The sequence below is a fragment of the Abrus precatorius genome, unplaced genomic scaffold (genome assembly GCF_003935025.1).
Source record: "Abrus precatorius isolate BTA unplaced genomic scaffold, Abrus_2018 Scaffold2, whole genome shotgun sequence".
Taxonomy (NCBI): domain Eukaryota; kingdom Viridiplantae; phylum Streptophyta; class Magnoliopsida; order Fabales; family Fabaceae; genus Abrus; species Abrus precatorius.
This window is the reverse complement of record NW_020874362.1, coordinates 35,913,808-35,928,053: the sequence shown is the minus strand read 5'-3', so window position 1 is coordinate 35,928,053 and position 14,246 is coordinate 35,913,808. Positions and strand designations below refer to the sequence as shown.

The 14,246-nt window shown below is 23.3% G+C and overlaps 1 protein-coding gene across 1 annotated transcript; it reads left to right on the top strand.

Moving 5' to 3' along the window:
* Nucleotides 1-6,348: 6,348 nt before the first annotated feature.
* LOC113859308 (ABC transporter G family member 11-like) lies at nt 6,349-9,703 on the top strand. Its single transcript, XM_027492118.1, has 8 exons — nt 6,349-6,858; nt 6,959-7,038; nt 7,144-7,614; nt 7,720-7,806; nt 7,955-8,086; nt 8,179-8,373; nt 8,496-8,582; nt 8,835-9,703. Exons 1-8 carry the CDS (start codon nt 6,489-6,491, stop codon nt 9,507-9,509), a joined length of 2,097 nt encoding a protein of 698 aa, XP_027347919.1. The 5' UTR covers nt 6,349-6,488; the 3' UTR covers nt 9,510-9,703.
* Nucleotides 9,704-14,246: the final 4,543 nt, after the last annotated feature.

Sequence of the window (14,246 nt, the reverse complement as noted above, 5' to 3'; positions counted from 1 at the left end):
ATGCTATGAATTTTCAATAAGAGCTTGCAAACAGAGGTTTTTTTATTTTAAATGAAAAAGGATACTTAATCTCTAAATTTAGATATTTAAACCTTAATTATTTTAATAAATTCTTAAATGTTACTTTTATAAATAAATACCTTAAACTTTAATTTTTTAATTAATCTTTTTCTATTTTACAAATAAATGTATAACAGTTAATTTCATTTAAAGTAATTAATGATTTTTTTTATTTTGTAAATAATTTTTATAATAATTTAAAATTAAATTATTAACAAAAATTAGTTTTCATTTTTTTTATCTTTTCATGTATTATAAATTTGAATCTTTACTTTTAAATAAAATATTTTTTAGATTTTTTTTATCATTAAATCTTGCATTTCCTAATATATTAAGCATTTCATTTCATTTTTTGTTTTTATTTACTTTTATTATTATTATTATTAATTAAATTTAAATTCATTTAAAAAATTAAAATATTGACATAGCATATCAAATTGAATTCATATTTTATAGCTTTTTTAATTATAGTTCATTTTTCAAAAATTGAATATGATGGAAAATTAGAAAATAATGGAAAATCATTATTTAATTTCTTTGATCATGAATTCATTATATTTTTTTATTAGAATTTATTATATTTTAGTATTTAAATAATTTTAATAAAAATAAAATTAATGAATGACTAAGATTTGAAGAAAATAAATAATTGTGATATTTTTATTTAATTCTAATTCTCATAAAATATTTTTTACAATGGTGGTAACAATTAAGGAACAACCAAAATGAAACTGAAGTTTATAATATTAAATTACAAATGTGGAAAATTTAAATATTAATTGAAATAAAATTTGTTTAAAATATAAATTGTACAAAAAATATTTGAGCATTATTATTTTATTTTGTAAGAGTTATTAATTTAAGCATTATTAATTGAGTAATTAAAAAGTATCATGGAGCACCAATATCAACCAGAAAGAAATTGTTCCACCTTAACAAAGTGACACTTTTTAAAGTTTTTTTTTTTTTTCTTTATACAAGCATCACCGTTGTTATTTTTAACTGAAAAATATAATGTTATTGAATATACTTTAACATTGGCTGTCTTAAAAAAGAAACTAAATTGTGAGCCGTGCATGAAAAGTTATTATTATTTTCATATCCATGTAACATAATGCAGCAAAATTCTTATTCATAAAATACAATAATTGGCATAATAAACCTTTACTTTGGTGTTTAGATTGTTATTTCTCTTACTTTGGTCCTTAATTTTATATACATTTTATTGTAATTTTAACTTAAAAAAAATATCATATGAATAATTTATTTTAGTTTTTAATGTTAGTAAAAATAAATATAAATATTTTACAAAATTAGAACTAAAATAATTAAGCTTATAATCATATTGACTAAAACATGAAAACAAAGTGAAAATCTTTTCAAAGAATCTTAAAAACATCTTTTACAAGCTTGGTAAGAAGATAAATTTTTAAGAGAAAAAAAAATCTCTATAAGGTGAAGGTGGAACATTTTATAAATCATTTTATTTGTATTTAAATTTTGCATGCTTGAATGAAAATAATAAAAAAAAAACATAATAAGAAAATTACTCAATAATGTGTTACTTTTTTTTTTTTTGTCTAACTCTGATTACTAACCAAATATGTATGTGAATGAAAGAAAAAATAAATTTATCTTTTGTTTATTCAACAATTTTTATGTGTGTATTAAAAAAATTATAAATTTTTATTTTTTGTTCTATTATCTTATAATAGTCAATAACTTTAACATATTTTGTTGTACTTTTTTATTTATTTATATTTTACTTTGTTATTAGGTTATAAGATATAAGTGTTTTATAATGTATGATATTACTAGTATTTGAGTATAATTTGCTGTAAAATGTTTATAGTTTATGTTTGTTTATTTTAACATTTTGTTGTAATCAGATATTATTGATTACTTTACAATAATATAATATTTTAATTTATGTTATCGAAGTTGTAGAATATTAGATATTCTATGTGTGTCAACTGGTATAATTAATTTTTGTTATAGTTTTAATTTAATTAGATACTAAAATATTAAATAATATTTTTTAGTATATATTTTAATTAATTATTATTATTGAATTTATTTATGATAACTTTATTGTTAGTATATATGATTTTATTATTATTAAATTGAGTCATAATAATTAAGTTTAACCCTTTCAATTATAAATCAAAGAAACTATTATTTCTAACTGTTTCAAGATAACAGTTGTTTCATCGAGACAAAACATATATTGAAATTGAAAGAATGATAGGAAGAATTTATGTCTCTATATTAATTTTTTGTTAGTTTTTTCTCATAATAAAAAAAGAAACTTTTAGGACTTATTTGATTTTCTTCTCAAAAATATTTTAAAAAAAATAAAATATAATACAAATTTATACCATTAAAGTTAAAAAAAAAAGAGAGTAAATTTTACACTTTGAAGTAAGGAACATGTGAGTTAAACGTTCATCATTGACTTACTTGTAGAATACTTATAAATAAAGTATTTTTAATTTTAGAATTTATTCCTCACATGAATTTTTATTATTTCTCTCAGAATTAGAAATCTAAAAGTCCTGAAAGTAGAATATTGAAGCAAGAATCGTGATTTCATCCATATCTATCATCCTTTTTCTACTCTATTCTCCATTATTTGCTGTTATTATAAATTTATTAAATTATGATATGATAAACTTTATACAATCACGTATATTTAATTTTTGTGATTTTTTTTATCTCATCATACATTTAATATATACTAGCATAACAAATTAGATAGCATTATTTTATTTACTACCCTTAAACAATGCAAAGTAGCACCTTAAAATTTAAATCATGTGTAATTTAGTTATTGACATTTTAGAAAAAAATGCACATAATTTAAAAGCTCAATCAAATGCGACGTAAATTTCAGGGCTTTAATTTATGCTTTGTCTAAGAATAAATTCAAAACCAGATTAATAAAAAAATCATTTTATACATAATTTACAAAATATTAAAAATTAAAATATACATTGAAAAAGTTACGTGACACATAAATAAAAAAAAGTTAAGGTAGTAATTTGTAAATGTTTTTAATTATTGAAGAAGAATGTTTAAGAAAGGAATGCATGAAAAATTTCATGAAACAAATTTTAAATCTAATCATTATATATATATATATATATATATATATATAGTATATTTTTACATTAGTGTAAATTTAAAAAATTTTATATTTAATTTAAATTTTTTATTTAAATTTAATGATTAATAAAATAATAAATTATAATTTGTTAAATTTAAATTAATTAAAAAATTTAGATTAAATATAAAAAATTTTAAATTTATATTTTTCATATATATATATATATATATATATATATATATATATATATATATATATTTGCACTATTTGTACTATGTAGCAAAGTAGTAGCCACGTGAACAATATGACGCTTCTGAAAATTTGGTAAGAATGTGCGGCGGCTTTGATATTATCCGTACGACAATAAAAAAGGACTTTTTTTTTGCTCCTTCAACTTTAAGTAAGAAATAAAAACATCAAGCGTGTGTTAATCAGTGATTTAGAGAATAAATTTATGCAAAATAATGAAGTGATAAATGATATAAATATAATAAAAGGTAAAAGAGAAGTGATATAAAAAAATATAAAATTGGAATAAAAAATTAAGACGTAAAAATGATTATATTTTATCTTTCCATTTCTTAACAAGTGTATACCATAAAATATAAAAAGCAATAAAATGTCTATTTAATTAAATTGTAGATACCTTATTCTACATGATATTCATAGAAGAAATTGTAATATTTGCGAACACTTAATCTTTATTGGGAAATTTATGTTTTTTATTTTTGAAAAAAATAGAAAACAAATAAAAAATAATAGTTTAATAATAAATAAGAAAGAGAAAGAAAGAAATAAAAATAAATAAAACGAAAATGAAAATACTGAAAAAAAACTGTTTGAAAATTTCTTATTTATAAAATATTTCCCAACAAGGGACTTTTTTATCAACAAAAAAAATAAAATAATTAAGGATTTGATTGAAATTAATTTTTTTACCAATTTGTTTAAAGAAAAATAAAAAATCACGTCATTTGATTGATAGTTGAGATTTTCAAGAAAAGGAGCTGGCAGAAAGTCAGAGCACGTAAGCGACAGCGCAGTTTATAAATTACATATAATAAGAGTAGGGATTCAGAGGAAGAAGAAGAGGGAACACTTGAAATAAGATATGAATAAGACCCAGAAAGCAGGAGGAGTGTTCACACTTGGATCAAAACAAGGAGGTAGAGAGCATGCAGAATGTTGAGAGATTTGGAGAAGAACACTGGCAAGAGATAGCAGAAATTTGAGATTTGTATGAAGAAAGAACGATACAAGAAGGGCTATTCCAGGTTCTTTATTTTTCTGAATTGTTGAACTATGACTTGTGAATGAAAGTTCATATATATTATCATGCATGAGTTGATGATTAATCGTGCCATGTGTTTTGGTAATGCTATATCTTTAATTTCTTCATCATGCTTTTTAAACAATCCCCTTAGAAGTAAAATGAAAAAGATCTTCATGAAAGTGAAAACTTTGAGACAACTCTCCTAGGTTGGTCCTATGACAACAACTTCAAAATCTGTGCCCACAAAAATCCCATATTTGTTAATACAAACTACGTGCTGCTAGCAAGCTTCAATTTGTTCTTGTTTGCAATATTGATCAACACCCTATTTAAGTCCATGCCATGTTTCGTTATTGTTTGAATTCATATTTACGTAGACAGGGGACCCATAAGTTGACAAAGTCATTTTGGACAACAAGAGAGGGCTTTTATTTTGGTACATAAGAAGAGGAAAATTAGTATATGGACACTTTTTAGATATTTATTTTAAGAGTGCGATAAAAAAAAGGGTGTGATATGATGTAATAGAAAAAAAATAAAATATGTTCAATTGGTTAATAGTTATGTTGAGGTATTTATAAACTAAAATTTATAAAGAAAAGGATAAAAATTATAAAAAAATAAAACAAAAGCTTTCTTAATCTGATTTTGTCTTGAAGATGTGGTTTAAGTGATAGAAATAAAATGCAACAATTAAAAAATTATTTAAAATTTGAATTAGTTCTTGTTTTCAATGGTTAGTTATATATAAAATATAAAGGAATAAATATTAAAAAGAAAATAAAATAAAAAAAAACATAAACTGCAAATAAAAAAAAATATTCAGGCTGGCTTAGTTTTCTTTTATATATTTTTAATTCAGAAATCTTTATTCAGTCCTTATCCTTAGGTGTTGGTCTTCCTCTTGTTTTAATCAAATCATTCCTAAATATTCTCACCATTTAGTTTTTCTTTTTAATTAAAATCATTTAATCCCAATTATTTTCTACATAAGTAGGCAATTTTGAACTTTTCATTATACAAAGGAGGCATGTAAGAGTGAATTTTATTCGTCAAGTTAAAATGCAATTTTCGTTTTTCTAATTCATTAAAACGGATTAAAATAATTATTTTTGAACTATTTGAATTTGTACAATTAATTTAGAATAAGTACTTTAAAATCAATGAATATAAATCAATAATGCGGTAGGATTACGTTTCTTAATATTTCCTCTGCATAAATAATTCCTGAGTTTAATTATGCTATATATGTAAGTCGATTTTAGATTTATTTTATGAGAGAAGGGAAGTGCATAGTTACTCACTTTGAACAGTAAAAATTTAAATTTATTATATGAAAATAAATTTATGATTTTTCTAAAGAATAAAAAATAAGTATTATATGATATCATTAAAATATTTTAAAAATTAAAACTTTTTAATTATTATTTATATTTTTTAATTTTGAAAAATGACAAATTTGTAATTAAAACAATAAATTACATCCTTAATTATTACTAAACTAAAAGAAGATATAAACATTCAATAATGCTTTTCCTTCCTAACCATCATAATGAATAAAGTCAAGATAAAATTGTTCTCTCACGTGAAAAATTAACATTAATAATTTAATAATCTTTACATAATCTTATAAATTAAAAAGATATAAAATAATTTTTTAAATATAAAATAATAATTATTTTTAATTTTATATTAAATATATAAAAATTAGTAGTTTATTTTTAACATATTAAAACAACAACAATCATCAAATTTAAAAATCAAGTTTATAAACAACTTAAACTTAACAAGTAAACAGTAATTTTCACACGAAACAGACAAGAGAACGTTTGTTGCATTAAGCGCGGTATTACAGTACCCTCTTAAATGACTTGTCCTTTATTTAATTTATTATCATTTCCTCGTACATAGAGTCTATATCACTATATGTTTGTTAAACCTTTGAAAACACAAAATCCTCACACTAAAAAGTCTATATATTTGGTTTGATTTCAGACACGTTGAGTGAGAAGGCAATTCCACTATCACACTTGTCTTATTTTCAACATCATGGCTTCCTTTCTTCCATCTCTGGAACGTTCTTCTAGTGCTAGTGATTCTGAAACTAAACACTATTCAAGTTCAAAATCAGTGCTACACCAAACTGTCCTAGACATTGAGGCCACAACACCGGAGATAGAAACATTTAGTGCTCCAGAAAGGAGCATTGGAGGAGGAGAAGCTTCAGGTTTGAATGATCAGATAGAAGAAATGGGTATCTGCTTGACATGGAAGGATCTATGGGTGACTGCTTCAATGGGAAAAAATGGAAGCAAATCAATTCTTCAGGGTCTAACTGGTTATGCTAAACCAGGACAGCTATTGGCCATCATGGGTCCTTCTGGTTGTGGAAAGTCAACACTTCTTGATGCTTTAGCAGGTATATATATATACATGTATAGTTAATTTCTTAAGTTCCATGGTATCTAGTTTTTTATTAATTAAATTATGTTGATGATATATATGAAATAATATTCCAGGGAGATTAGGTTCAAACACAAGGAAAACTGGGGAGATTCTGATCAATGGAAAGAAACAAGTCTTGGCTTATGGAACTTCAGTACGTACAAAATTCTGAATTCTTTAACAAAGCAAATTGGACTGTTAATTAGTCTCACAGTAGCCACATGATGAATTAACTGATACATGTTGCATGTGACCACAGGCATATGTCACACAAGATGATACCTTATTGACAACCTTAACGGTCGGAGAAGCAGTGCACTATTCAGCTCAGCTCCAGTTGCCTGACACCATGTCCAAAAAAGAGAAGAAAGACAGAGCAGATTTTACAATTAGAGAAATGGGTCTACAAGATGCCATTAACACAAGAATTGGAGGATGGGGTGTTAAAGGTATTAGTGGGGGTCAGAAGAGGCGAGTTAGCATCTGTATTGAGATCCTAACACGCCCTAAACTTCTGTTCCTTGATGAACCGACTAGTGGACTAGACAGTGCAGCTTCCTATTATGTCATGAGCAGAATAGCTACCCTGGATAAAAAAGATGGCATTCAAAGGACTGTTGCTGCGTCTATCCATCAGCCTAGTAGTGAAGTTTTTCAACTTTTCGACAACCTTTGTCTTCTGTCTTCGGGTAGAACAGTTTACTTTGGACCTGCTTCTGCTGCACGTGAGGTAATTAGGAACTAACCCCTTTTTATATTGTCCATCTTTCCAATGATTTTTGTTCATTTCTAGCGATGACGTCCACTTACTTTTTATGCTTTTGTTTCAATGTAGTTTTTTGCTTCAAATGGTTTTCCTTGTCCTGCTCTCATGAACCCATCTGATCATTTACTGAAAACCATAAACAAGGATTTCGATCAGGTAATTAATTAAGCTGATCATGCTTCCATTTCACTGGTGCTTTTTTTCTTAATTTAAATTTTTTAGTGCAACATGCTCCAACATAACTGTTGTCAACAAGGATCATATAAATCTGATAGAAATACTTTTTATTTATTTATTTTATCAGGACATTGAGTTGGTTTTAGGAGGGACAAAAACAATACCCACAGAAGAAGCAATTCATACCCTTGTGAATTCATATAAATCATCTGAAATGAACCAACAAGTCCAAAAAGAAGTAGCAGTACTATCTGAAAAGGTATCCTTCAAGGCTAAATCAGTTTCATAGCATATTCCTACATTTGATCCAAAGTTAATTATAAAAATATTGACATCAAACTTTCATTTCAGGACAACAGTTCAACAAACAAGAAGAGAAGTCATGCTAGCTTCCTTAATCAGTGCTTAGCCCTCACCGAAAGATCATCCATTAACATGTTTCGTGATCTAGGATATTATTGGTTACGCCTTGCCATATATATTGCATTGGCAATAAGTTTAGCCACTATTTTCTATGATCTGGATACAAGTTATCGCTCAATTCAGGTAATAGGGAGAGAAAGTAACACATTGTATAATGACTCACATAACTCACACTGCATTAATATTATGTGGCTTTTAGTTTTGCTAATATCTTCTAACTCTGCTCTCACTTTCAATTATTTCAGGACAGAGGTTCATTTCTCATGTTTGTGTCTTCATTCATGACTTTCATGACCATTGGTGGATTCCCTTCCTTTGTGGAGGACATGAAGGTAATTTAAAACTTTCTTGTTTTCTAATTTTTAAGGAGCTTTCCTGTATCTTTTGATTTATTTTTTTAGTAATCTGTTTATTACTTTAAACACAAAATGAAAATGTACGTATATTTATTATTTTAAAAATATGAAATATATTTAATATCTTTTTAATTTAATAATGAAAAGGATTTATGGGAATAGTATCTGAGTAGTCACTGAATTATTAATTTTATTCTTTTTTGGTTCGATTCCCCGCCATTGATCCAGGTGTTTGAACGGGAAAGACTAAACGGGCACTATGGTGTTACTGCATTTGTCATTGGTAACACCTTTTCAGCTATCCCATACTTGTTGCTGGTTTCACTCATTCCTGGAGCTATAGCCTATTACCTTCCTGGTCTTCAGAGAGGATTTGAGCACTTTCTATACTTTTTTTGTGTTCTATTTGCTTGTCTGATGTTGGTAGAGAGCCTTATGATGATTGTTGCTAGCATAGTCCCTAACTTTCTAATGGGTATCATAACTGGTGCTGGAATTCAAGGAATCATGATTTTGGGTGGTGGGTTCTTTCGATTGCCAAAGGATCTTCCTGGGCCATTTTGGAGATACCCAATGTTCTATGTTGCATTTCATAGATATGCCTACCAAGGAATGTTCAAAAATGAGTTTGAAGGACTTACGTTTCCTAAAAGTGAAGTTGATAATGGCTCGTACATTAGTGGTGAAGAGATTCTTAGAAATACATGGCAAGTAAACATGAGTTACTCAAAGTGGGTTGATCTTGCAATCTTGTTGGGGATGATTGTTCTGTATCGAGTTCTATTTTTGGTTATCATCAAAACTACTGAGAAGGTAAAGCCCATTGTTGTATCATTCATGTCAGGGTCTCCCAAGCGAACAATACAGATCATGGAGAATCCCAATGCCACTCCTTTACATTGAGAAGTTAATGTTAAATACCACTAAAAAAGTGCGATTCTATTAATTTGCGCAATGTTTGTGTATTACTAATGATGGTTAAGTTATGTAGTTGTTCTAGTTAATTTACTTGCATTCAGTAAGTTAATGTATCTACTGGTCTTGGTTGCTGGTAGCTATACCAGAACCAGGTATCAAATAATGACATGAATGAAATGATAAGAATATGGCTTTTAGCTAATATATAGAGGACAAAATCAGAACTAATTCTTTATATTCTTTTTATTAAGTTCTTCAATCAAATAATGATAAAAGGCAAGTTTATTTAAAATTCTGTAACATATATTAATTGAAAATTATTTATTATTAAAAAGAACGTGGATCTATGGCTGAGTCATTTTAATTAAAGAACGTAATGATAATAATATAAAAGAATTTGATTTGAGTTTTGTCTACCTGCACGTTTAGCTTTTTTCTTTCTGAGTTTTGTTGACCATAATAAATTCGTATGATCAATCCAATTATTTGTTTTTGGTCCCAAAGAATGTATATAATTGTTTTACTGCAAATTCAAATTGAAAATCACAGGACCACATATACTGAATTATTTCTGCAAACATGCATATATCTAAATTATGGCAGTGTTTATTGCTATTCTAAAATATCTATTGTTACTTTCTGTTTGATAACGAGCTAGAAGATAGTATATGCAACAAGACATCAAATACGTACTGAATTATTCATTTGCTAACGTCACCACTTTCTATCATCCTTTTCGTGAATTTCTTAGTATTTGGTTTTCAGTTTACGTTAGCCGCCTGTGTTAGAAACAATGATTCCAAAAACATTGACGTCAGAAACAATATCTGCACTTGTGGCTATAGATTCCAGTGTTGATTTTTCCCCCCATTTTCTAGGTTTGTGATGAAACGATATTCAACATTCATTTAACCTTACTAGTCAAAAGAAAAAGAAAGTTAGAAGAGCTCGATCGATCGTACCAATTATCTATCTTTTTTATTTTTTTTCAATATAAATTATGCACCTAAATACAGTAGATAAGTCTGTTTCTGAAATTTTTTTTATACACAGACTAAACCGTTTGACACTCCATCCACCTCCGTTGATAATTATCTACCTATTTAATTGTAGGGTCTAGTGTTAAATTGATTAAGTTTTGAAATTTAAAAAATGTTATAATTATATTCAAAAGATGTGGGGCATTTGATACAATGATGCGTGGATATTTGATAGTCACTACTCACTATTAATAGAAACGAGAAAGCAATTCAAACTTTTCATTGCATCATTTCAGATATATGTTTGGTAGCATTTGTTATCATGCACGCATTTGTACTTCCGTATGATATTTAAATTCAGTCGAATCACTCGCTTGTTTCTTTCATATCATTGACTATATGTAAAATTCACTAATTTTATTTATTATTAAATATTTAATTTTAAAATATAACTTTACCTACTTATTATTCTATATATTAAAATTCAGAATGTATAAAATCATTTGTATTAACTGTACTTATTTATTACTCTGTACATTAAAAGTTAAAATATATAACTTATAAATTAAAATTATTATATTTTATTTATACTTATTATGTTTGAATTATATTTAAAGAATATTTTTTAATATTGATGGTTATATTATGTTACAAAAGATAATATAAATATTTATACTATAAATTAACTTAAATTATCGTTATTAAAATTAATTATAATATTTTTCATAATTTACAAATTAAAATTATTATTATATTTTAATATAATCTATATTTTATTATGTACTTCAAACACTAAAATATATTTTGAATGAAAAAAATTAAACTTACAAAATTATTAGTTTATATTATATGTTGTTAAATTAAATTTATAATAAAAGACAAATTTGCATATTTAAATTATTTTATTAATTAGTTTACATAATCTATATTTCAATATGTACTTCAAATATTAAAATGTAATTTAAATAAAAAAACACATTTATAAAATTATTTTTTATATTATATATTGTTAAATTAAAGTTTTAATAAAAATACAATTTTACATATTTAAATTACTTTATTAAATATTTTAACATAATCTATATTTCAATATTTATTAACAATACTAAATTGTAATTTAGTTTAAAAATACTACATTTATCAAATTATTAGTTTATAATATATATTGTTAAATTAAATTTCTAATGAAAAGACAAGTTTACAAATTTAAATTATTTTATTAATTATTTTAATATAATATAATATATAGTTTAATATATATTTCAAAAACTAAAACTTACTTTAAAATTAAAAAAATTATACTTACATAATTATTAGTTTATATTATATATTGTTAAGATCAAATAAAATAATTTAAAGTTACTTTCATAATTTTCATAATTTATGAATTATAATCATAATTAATTTGTATTTATTTTTTTTGAATTGTATTTAAAGAAAATTTATTAGAATTGATAATTATATAATGTTAAAAATGACAATAATAAAACTACTGTAAATAATATTTAATAAAAAATATTAAAATTATTATAAATAATTTAAACGAATTTCAAAATTTTTTATGTTAAATGTTGAAAATAGAAAAAAGAATATTGATTAAATTGTATAAAAATACTTTTAAGAAAATTTTATGAAATTCTTGAGTTATCTTTTAATTATAAGTAAAAATATATTTTTGTATTTAACTTCTATTTAACATTTGAATGTTAATTATTGTTTTATATTATATATTATTAAATTAAATTTCAAATGAAAAGATAAGTAAACTATAATATAAATAAAAAGATAATTTTTATTATATTAATTTTTTATTTTCTAACTTTTCATATATCACGACTTCATCTCTACTTGTATAAGTTATATTTACAAAACTTTTGAAAAATTGTTCACTGTTCTTTCTATTGTCATTATTTTTCTTTGTATTTTACAATCATGTTAGCTGTCAAGAATTACCTACCCATGTAAGTTTGAGTTTGATATTTTTTAGTTTGTTTCATTAAATTATGTTATATATTTCAATTAATTTTTGAGCAAGAATAAAGCTATATTTTTTTAAAATGATATCATGTATTGAATTTTATTTTTAATTGATTAATTTGTATCAAATCTATCATTATTTTCTATGCTTTTGTAGGAGAATAACAAGTTACAACGAATATAAATAGACTTTTTTTAACGATCTGAATTCAACAATAGATGATTGTATCAAACCTATATCTCCAACCGTAGAAACAACAAATCAAAAAGAAAGAAAAAATTAATGTATAAATTATAAATTTGTAATTTATTGTCCAAATTTCTTAGATAATACAGTAATTTATATATATTTTTTAGGTCGCAACTTGAAGAAGATGAAGCAGAAAATGGAGAATAAAAGACAAATATAGAGGATTTAGAAGATTGAACTATTTTTATTGTAATATTGTATAAATACTTTTAATATTATGTAGAATTTGAAAAGTAAAATGTCATCAAACATTTAAGTTTTTTATAAAATAATTTTGTTATTTTATTATATACATCTCTCTTACTTTATTATTATTATTATTATTATTATTATTGACTTTATTCTTAACATAAAATTTACCTAGATTTTATATGTGACTCATAAACTTTATATTATATCAACTTCTATAATTTTAATAGATATAAAGATTAATATTTATATTAAAGAAAATTATTCTTCTCTTTTAGTTTTTATCTAAATCTTAATTGAAATTTTTTTAACTACTGTTTTTTTCTCTTCTTCTATTATTTTAATTTTTTTTAAAATAATTTAATAAGAATTAATATATCATAATTATGTATAACTTATTAATGTAGAAAATATTTTATTTATATTTTATATTATAATAATTATGATGATAATAATTGATGAATTGTAATTAAAGAAAATTTATTAAAAATGATAGTTATATTATGTTAAAAATGGCAATAACAATATTGTTAATGACATGATGCTTAATAAAAAATTATTAAATTTTAAAAATAAAAAATTTTGAAAATTTCATTGTCAAGTAAAATTTACCTAACGAACGAAAATAATTAAATAGTAAAAAAATATCTATTAATTTCTTAAGTAACATTTTAATTGAAAATAAAATTATATATTTACTTTACGTTATACTTAAATTTGAGTGATATTAATTTAAATTATTTTATTAAGTATTATACATATAATCTATATTTTAATTTGTACTTCAAATACTAAAATATACTTTAATCTATATTACTTTTATATTTAAATTATTTTATTAGTTAGTTTAGAATAATCTATAGTTTGATATGTACTTTAAGCTCTAAAATTTACTTTTGCACTAAAAAATTTACACTTACAAAATTATTATTTTATATTATGTATTGTTAAATTAAATTTCTAGTGAAAAGATAACTTTATAAATAAAAATACTATATATAAAATAAAATTAAAATTGCTAAAATAAGTTATAATATTTTGCATAATAAAAATAATTAATAGGAAAAAATATCTATAAATTTGTTGAGTTATCTTTTAATTAAAACTAACATTGTTTATTTACTTTAAGTTATGTTTAAATTTAAATGATATTAATTTAAATTATTTTAAAAATTAGTTTAATATAATTTATATTTTATTATGTAGTTCAAACATTAAAATATACTTTGAATTAAAAAATTATACTTACAAAATTATTAGTTTAATATAATTTAAATCATATGTTAAATTTTATTTTTAACTGATTAATTAGTATTAAATCTATCA